This window comes from Marmota monax, unplaced genomic scaffold, assembly GCF_021218885.2.
Source record: "Marmota monax isolate L192 unplaced genomic scaffold, Marmota_monax_Labrador192_F-V1.1 WCK01_AAM20220418_F8-fsc00142, whole genome shotgun sequence".
NCBI lineage: Eukaryota > Metazoa > Chordata > Mammalia > Rodentia > Sciuridae > Marmota > Marmota monax.
In genome coordinates this window covers 4,928,936-4,937,576 of record NW_026692025.1, presented here as the reverse complement: position 1 = coordinate 4,937,576, position 8,641 = coordinate 4,928,936, and the positions used below count along the sequence as shown (strand labels likewise).

Genomic DNA, 8,641 nt, shown 5'->3' with positions numbered 1-8,641 from the left:
CCCAACATAAATTTCTCCTCCTCTAATTGTTCTTGTCAGGTCACTTGGTCACAGCTGCAAAAAAAGCTGACTAAGACGACTGGCATTTCAAAACAGTTGTTATTTTAGCAGAATCGAAAGCATGCACTAGAAATAGAATAGTAAGGGTGAGTCATTAATACAAAAAGTATCCCTGCTTTTTTTCAGGGGAAGGGTACTGGAGATTGAACCCAAGGGTACTTAACCACGGAGTCATATCCCCAGCCCTTTTTATGATTTTAAATTTTGAGACAGGTTTGCACTAATTTGCTTAGGGCTTAAGTTGCTGAGGCTGACCTATAACACGGGATTTTCTGCCTCAACCTCCCAAGTTGCTGCGATGATAGACGTGAGTCACCACACCATGACATAAAGAATATTCTTTAATCAAAGGCACATGTGATCGGACCGGGTGGGTCTGGGCGTTGTGGGATTGGGGCCTGGGATAGCTCGGCCCCGGGGCAGCTAAGAAGCCCATGGCGTGACCCGAGCGGCGCCATTCCAGCCCTGAGGCCTGCTAAGCAGGACAGGCAGGCTCTGCGAGCCCCGCGGAGGTCGGTGGCCATCAGCAGCGACCGCAGAGCGATGGTGGGCGGCCCGGGCTTGTATGCCCACGGAGGCGCAGGGCAGCCCGGCGGGCGCCAGCGGAGGAGTCTGAGAGGCAGCGCTCTGCCCAAGCAGCTGGAGCATAGCCTGGCCTCGGCCCTGCCTGGCGCCCTGTCTATCAAGGCGCTGCGCACTGCCCTTGCCGAGCCCGCCTGGTTGCACATCCACGGAGGCACCTGTTCCGGCCAGGAGCTGGGGGTCTTGCACGTACTGGGCTACGTGCCCCCGGACCTGCATGAACCCCCAGACAGTGCTGCTCCTGCGGGTCATTGCTGCCTTCTGCTTCCTGGGCGTTCTGTGCAGCCTCTCCGCCTTCCTTCTGGATGTCTTTGGGCCCAAGCATCCAGCCCTGAAGATCACGCTATGCCGTCGCCCATATCCTCACCGTCCTGCAGTGGGCCACCTTCATCGGTCATCGGATTTTCTTACTGGGCTTCTGAACTCATCCTGGCCCAGCAGCAGCAACATAAGAAGAACCGTGGCTCCCAGGTCTACGTCACCTTTGCAGTTAGCTTCTACCTGGTGGCAGGAGCTGGTGGAGCCTCAGTCTGAGTATGCGTGTCTGAGAGAGCAGGCCAGAAGGCCAGGCACCAAACTCGCATGCCAAAGTGAACGGTCATCTCGTAAGGACCCGGGCACGGCCCTGTGGACCGTTCCACATGATTCGGAACCCACTTTTTATTGGCTTCCCATGCCTCTGGCCTTTCTTTCCCTGCCATCCCGACACTGATAGTTTGTCATAAAAAGGCCTCCGGTTGTGTTTATCTTTTCTAGGAAAAAAAAAAATTAAAACGCAATAAAAAGACACATGTAATTATATATAGCTTATGTACATGCATACATATGTATATATGTGCACATAAAATGTATATATTATACATAGATATGCATGCATGTATGCATCTGCATACATGTTTAAGTATCTACACATAAATGTCAGTATAATCTACATGTACACTTGAGGTATTTATAAAGTACTCATATATTTGCAAGAGATGCAGTATCTATTCTCGGCTGCTAATGAACAGATTACAAATGAAAACTACTGCGTGAACTATGAATTGATTGATAACTTCAAAGTAATCAAGACTTAGCCAGGCCCAGGAATACAACCCTATAATCCCAGCTACAAGTTCCAGCCCAGCCTGGGCAATTTTGTGAGACTGTCTCTATAAAGAAGAAGAAGAAGAAAAAAAAAATAACCACAGAACTGGGGCATGTAGCTCAGTAGTGGAGCATGTGCCGAGCCTGTGTGAGACCCAGGATTTAGTCCTTATCAACTCAGAAAAAGCTAGCCTAGGCCAAATTGCTTGCTGCTGCTTACAATTGCAGTTTTTGGTGTTCGTCAACCTCTGGGGGGTCAGGTTTGTGGAGTACAGGGAAGCTGAAAAAGGGGACCCCCAGGAAGGCATGGCTGTCCTGGAGCAAGCCATTGCAGACAGGGACAGGGGCTCCAGTCCTTTTCTCAGACCTGGGAGAAGCAGACAGGCCCAGCTGTCAGTCTGACACTCCCCACCCTCACTGTCACTGCAGGGGACTGTCAGTGGGCCAAGGAAAGGCTCCAGACTCTGCCAGGAACCAAAGTGAGGAGCCTGGGGAAGGAAGGTGAGCCCTGAAGAATCAGGTTGTGCCCCTGTTGTTCACCATGGTAGGCCCCAGGCAGGTGGTCCTAAGTGACATCCACTGAGTTCCATTGTGGGGGTGTCAGATGGAGGTGAGGGCCTTGTTCTGGCACAGAGTCAGAAGAAGGGACATGGCCCTAACAGTAGGGGACAAGGTGACTAAACCAAGGGGACTAAACCACCCCACTACCTTGGACAGCTCTTCACCGGGTGGGGGTTCCGAATTCCAGGGAGCCTCTTTCGCCGCAAGGGATGCTGGGAGTTAAAGCCATTGGCTGAGTGATCAGAGACAGGGCCAGGGCCCTGTGGGTGTCAAGGTGAGAGCTGGGTGGTCTGAGGAGGTCCCACCATAGAGAGTCAGATACTTCCTGGCAATGTTTTTTTTTTTTTTTTTTTTTTTTTAAGCCCTGCATCTTAGAGTGAGGGAAAGAATTCCAGGGAGAAAGGATCTGATGCAAGGGACCCTGGGAGTTATAGCCTTGGCCTGAGGCCTGCAGTGAGAGACAGGTTCTGGGAACCATTGGGGTCAAGGTGAGAGATGAGGGTGGACTGACAAGGCCACACCATAGAGTGTCATCAAGGTTCCAGGTGACAGGCCCCTCCTTAAACAGAAAGTGACCAAACCAGCCGGGTTCCTTACATGCGCAACCCTGGAGCTGGGGTGGTGGAATTCCAGGGGACCCCCTTCTGCCACAGGGGACCCTAGGAGTTTCACCCAGTGGCTTAGTTCAGCATGGAGGGTACAGGGTCTGGGAACCCTGAGAGACCATTTGACAGCTTAGGGTAGATGGAGGAGGCCCCACCCCAGGAGGAGGCTCAGCAAAGCACCCAGGCTACCTCTGTGGCCAGCGCAGCTCCCTCTGGTGGGGGGGGGGGGGCAGAATTGCAGGGCAGCCTGTTCCTTTGCAGAGGATCCTGTCAGTCCCACAAACTGACCTGAGGCCTGCACTGTAAGTAAGTACCAAGGTACAGTGGGTGACAAGTTGATAGCTGGCATGAATGGAGGCGGCCCCACCCCAGTTGGAGGGTCCCCAGACCAAGCAAGCTGCCTCTGCGCCCAGCCCTTTCCCCTGTGGGCTGAACTATTATGTTTAGTTTTCTCTTGGTACTGGGGATTGAACCCAGGGCACTTAAGCACTGAGCCACATTCCCAGCCCTTATCATTACTATTTTTTGAGGTTGGGTCTCTTTTTTAAGTTTCTTGTGGCCTTGCTAAGGAGTACTAGGGGACATGGGGGTGGCCCCAAAGAATCATGTCCCATCCCTGTTCTCTGCAATAAGAGGCCCCGTGTACTTGGCCCATTCTTACATTCACTGAGTTCTGCTTTGGGTGATTGGACAGAGGTTAGGACCTTGTTTTGATGCCCGTGCTCCAGATTGGTGGAGCATACAGGGCTCAGGCTGGGCTGGGGGTCAAGGTTTGGGCTGTGGGTGTAGCTGAGTGTTAAGAGACCTTGCCATTGCTTGCAAGAAAAAAGAAAAAGACAAAGTGAGATGTTTGGTATGAACTGAAAATGTCCCACTTAAAGTGTTAGCACAAAGATCTGGGCCTGGCGCAGACTTCACAGATCATTTCAGCCTTTTATTCAGAAACATGACTGCATCTCCCATATACCCACTTTCCTGGTGCAAAATGAGCCACTGGTCAAAGGAGGAGTTTGGGCTTATATAGGTTATACTGAGAGGTGATATTGTGACTGTGTCAGTTTGGGAAGACGGGAATTTGGGTTTGGGGCTTGGAGGTCCGTGGCCAGCACTCGGAGAGGATTTATGTTGGAAGAGATGAGTATTTCTCAGAGACTACCTTTCTAGGTTTGATGAAACATTTTCTCCCCACCAGTAGCCAGCATCTGAAGAGGATTTGTCTGTCTTGAAAGAGATGAAAGCTAGCAATGTATGGCTGTTTTTTTAACCCTTTCCCTGGCCACTCTATCTTGACTTTTTTCATTTTCCATATCTAGCATAAAGCGTATCCAAATGATCCATATCTGGGTGGGGTGGAGTGCACATCTGGAATCCCAGTTACTTGGGAGGCTCAGATTGGAGGATGGCAAGTTCAAAGCCACCCTGGGCAAGTTAGGCTCTCTCTCTCAAATTTTAAAAATAAAATGTAAAGGGCCAGAGGTGTTGCTCAGGGATAGAGTGCCTCTGAGTTCATGAAGCATACTTCCAAGAAAATTATCCTGATCTGCTGTGTGGTCAGCTCTGCAGCACATGGGTGCAGATGGTGGGTGTGAGCCCCTCTCAGTCATCTTCAAGGAATCCTTGGGGTCAGAGTCTTGGTCTCACTGAGCATGCTCAGGTCTGCAGAGGATGGGGATTCAGACTGTGCTTTCACTTCTGGGACAGGTTTACAGGCCTGTGATTTCTGACTTTGGCATCCGGGTTTGAGGGAGCTGAGGGACTCAGTAGAAGAAGGAGGGCCTGTTGGCAGTCAGGGTTAGAAATGAGGGAGGACCGAGTGGCCCAGGACACAGAATGGCTGGCACCCAGCCCTACCCCTGCTTTCAGACTGAGCCCGTCCTTCATTCTGACTCTGGAATCTGAGGGAGGAGGACTCAGTTCAGGAGAGGAGTGGGCTGCTGCCAGGAGTCAAGGGGAGGACTCGGGGAGGAAGGAGGGGGCCTTGTACTCCAGATCAAAGGGGGACCTCCACCCTGACATCAACCCTGGGAGGCCTGGGCACGGTGGCCAGAGGCAGTGCACCTCCCTTCTGCCTGACACACCTTCAGGGTGTCAGGGATGAGTGAGCATGATTGAAGTGTGTGTTCCCGGGTCAGCAGAGGGAGGAATCTCAGGGACTTCTGGAAAGACGAAATAAGAGCCCAGATTAAAGACATGGGAATGTTTACTGGAAGCCCAGGATAACTCCATGCAGGGCTGTTGGGAATGGTTGTACCCACCCCACCCCCCACCCCCCCACTTCCTTCTCTGGGCCTTCAGGGAGATGGTGGCCTTGGCCTGCAAGATGCATCTACAGGTCAGCAGAGGGGAAAGGGCCCAGACCCTGTCAGGAGTGAATATGAGTACCTTGAGGACACTCCAGACAAAGGAGGCCCCTGGAACCTGCTGGTCTGTTAACCTGGGGAAACCCCGTGCAGCCGTGTCCAAATGTGCTGTCCTCACTTCTGTCTCCTCCAAATCAGGGAGGTGAGGCCTTGGTGTGAGAGAGTTCATCAGGACTGCAGAGGAGCCACAGCTGGTCAGCAGAGGGAGGATTCCAGCATCTACCGGGAATCAAGGTGAGGAACTTTGGTGACAGGGACTGAATGCCATACCTCCCAAAGGACGGGACCTCAGACAGCCTGGCTTCCCTTGTAATCTACCCTGTGGGGCCCTATGCAGGGTCACCGGAAGTAACTCTGGCTCATTTCTGCCTCCTGGTTTGGCTGAGAGGTTTTATATGTGTAGGGACCTTGGTCCAAGAGGTGATGACAGGCCAGCAGGGGGAGCCACGTGTGGTTAGCACAGAGAGGAATCCTAGGACCTGCCAGACCCAAGGTATGGACCCTTCATAAGGACTGAAGGCATCCCCGGCTTTGAAACAAGGAACCCTACATAGTCTGCCTCTCCACTGTGGTCAGCCACGAGAGGCCCTAAGTGGTACTGTCACTTCTACCACTAAAATGGGGTGTGTTCATGGAGATGGAGCTTTGGTCTAAAGATATCAATTTCTGTCAGGTGGTATGGCAGTAAGCAAGGGCAGGCATGGGCATGAGCAAGATGCATAAACTACAGGACTTGGGGAATTCCCCCAGCACCGAATCTAGGATCCATGGGGCGCAAGCCTGGCTGTCAGCTCTAGAGAGCCCCTAAAAGGGGTGATGGGTTGTGACATCTGCTCCCTTCTCCTGAGAGATCTAGGTCTCTCAGAAAGTTGAGGGTGGTGATGGGACAGTGTGGGTTCAGATGAGCACAGGGAACCCCATCTTATTATCACAGACAGGGGTGCCAGGGTCCCCCCAAAGGTTAAGGTGAGGACCCCAAGGGAAGATCAAGGGAACCCCCAGCACAGAGTAGATAGGTGCCCCTCAAAAATCTGCCCCGAGTCTGCCTTCAACCCAGGAAGCCCAGGCGGGGCTGTCAGGGTCCCTCTCTTCTTCAGTGTGTGTCATTGGTCTCGGGGAGGTGAAGGCTTGGTAAGAGGAGGCTGGGCTCACATCAGCGTAGAGAGGGTCTCAGGCACAGTCAGGAGTCAAGGTGGGGACAAAGGGAACATCTACACGTGAACACACAAGACTCCAGTCTCCACGTGACCTTTCTTTCAGCCATGGGAAGAACCAGGACCACCATTCCATGGGCTTCCCCTTCCCCTCACTTTCTTTTCCAGAGTCTCACAGAGATTGACTTTGCTTTAAGGAAGGTGGCCTCGGGTCATCAGAGAGAGAGAAACAAGTCTCACACCTTGATGTTCCTTACGGTTAGGACTGATCCAGCTTCTCCACGCCAGGACACATGGACCCCAATGAACTTGGCTAGCTAGTACCATCACCATAGGGCAGTTGTGACCAGACGTGAGCCCCCTCACTGCTTTCCTTGTGGGGAGTATGGGGGATTGAACTCGGGGGCACTCAATGCTCAGAGCCACATCCCCACTCCTGTTTTGTATTTTATTAAGAGACCCGGGTCTCCCTGAGTTACTTAGTGCCTCATTTTTGCTGAGGCTGGCTTGAACTTGCAATCCTCTTGTCTCCGACTCCCCATCCCCTGGGATTATAGGCACGTGCCACCACGCCCGGCCCCTCACTGCCTTTATTCTCTCTCCCAGAAGTGGATGTTTGTTCAGAGTGTTCACCTCAGGTCAACATGAGCTTGACTCCGGGCTTTTCCAGGGGAATTTTGAGGGCACAGAGTGACCACTAATAAGACCATCCAACTCAGATTTGTGTGGGCCTCACCGAGACGGACCAGTCCCTCCTGTTATGGTTGGGGGTCCAGAGTTGTGCTTGCAGTCTTCACTCCAGTCACAGAGCAGATGAGGCCCCGGCAGAGCTGGGAGTCCTGGTGATGTGCATGCTGGGAGTGTATGCCAAGGGCCCAACTCAGCAGAACAGTGTACCTGGTCCACAGGCCTAGGTCAGCCCTGGGGCCTTGTGCTCTGCAAGCCAGCTTCACCTGAGAAGCCGTTTCACTTCCTGCCTCGGTTTCTCAAGGAGTCAGGCCCACCAGAAGGACAGGAGCCTGAGTAGCCCTAGATCACCACCTTAACAGATGACTGGTTGGGCCCTTGTGAGCACTAAGAAGGGTGTGGTTCTCAGTTCACTGGATCCCTTTCTTTCCCAGGACTGATTGCCTGCCCACTGTCTTGCCTGCTGTGCCCAAGGAAAGCCATGTCATCTCACGGTCAGAAGCGCCAGCACCACAAGGACAAAGGAGAACCTAAGGCCCAAAGGGAGGCACCGAGCCTCAATGGTGTGCAGGTTCTCAGGCCTGAGGAGGAGGGGGCCTCCTCTGCCTGCATCTCCTCCAGGTCCACACCTACCCTTAGCAAGGTGCCTTGTCCTGAGCCACTGATTTGTGCACAGGTGCCTGAGAGATCTCCCGCTCTCTCTGTTGCCACGGCCCCCACTCCAGGCATCCCGTTCATCCACCTCTCCAGCAGCCAAGAAGCAGAAGGTCCGTTCTCCTGGAAGAACCTGAAAGACCGTAAGTCCTTGTTGGGAGACCCACTGGATGAGAAGATGGCTGACCTGGTGCAGTTCCTGCTTCTCAAGTATCGGATGAAGGAGCTGACCACCAAGGCCGAAATGCTGAGTAGCGTCATCAGAAATAACCAGGATGACTTCCCTGTGGTCTTCAGTGTGGCCTCTGAGTGCATGCACCTGGTCTTTGGTATGCATGTTGAGGAGGTGGACCCCTCCAACCACTCCTATGCTGTTGTTAATGCTTTGGGCCTCACCCATGATGGGATGCAGGGCGATGACCAGAGCATGCCCAAGACGGGCCTTCTGGTAATCATCCTGTGCATCATCTTCATGGTGGGGGACCGTGCCTGTGAGCAAGATGTCTGGGAAATGCTGAGTGTGATGGGGGTGTATCCTGAGAGGGAACACTTCATCTACGGGGAACCTAGAAAGCTCATCACTGAAGATTTGGTACAGGCACAGTACCTGGAGTATCGACAGGTGCCTGGGAGTGATCCTGCTTGCTATGAGTTCCTTTGGGGTCCAAGGGCACGTGGTGAAACCAGCAAGATGAAAGTCCTGGAGTACTGGGCCCAGGTCCATGGGAGTGAGCCTAGGTCCTACCCTTTCCTGTAAGAAAAGGCTTTGAAAGATGAGGCAGAGTGTGCCAAAGTATCAAATGTAGCCAGGGCCACTAGGGTGCCCAGGGGACGGCCCAGGACCAGGAAACATGGCAGGGCCGCATCCCGAAGCTTCCACACCCCCATGTGA

At 53.0% G+C, this 8,641-nt stretch overlaps 1 protein-coding gene and 1 pseudogene across 1 annotated transcript; both read left to right on the top strand.

Annotated features, from left to right (window-relative positions):
* Nucleotides 1-411: 411 nt before the first annotated feature.
* Nucleotides 412-1,176, top strand: LOC124098859 (transmembrane protein 127-like; annotated as a pseudogene).
* Nucleotides 1,177-7,576: 6,400 nt separating this feature from the next.
* Nucleotides 7,577-8,641, top strand: LOC124098850 (melanoma-associated antigen 8-like). The gene is given in 1 exon segment (XM_046453824.1): nucleotides 7,577-8,641. A coding segment is annotated over 1 exon segment (1,065 nt).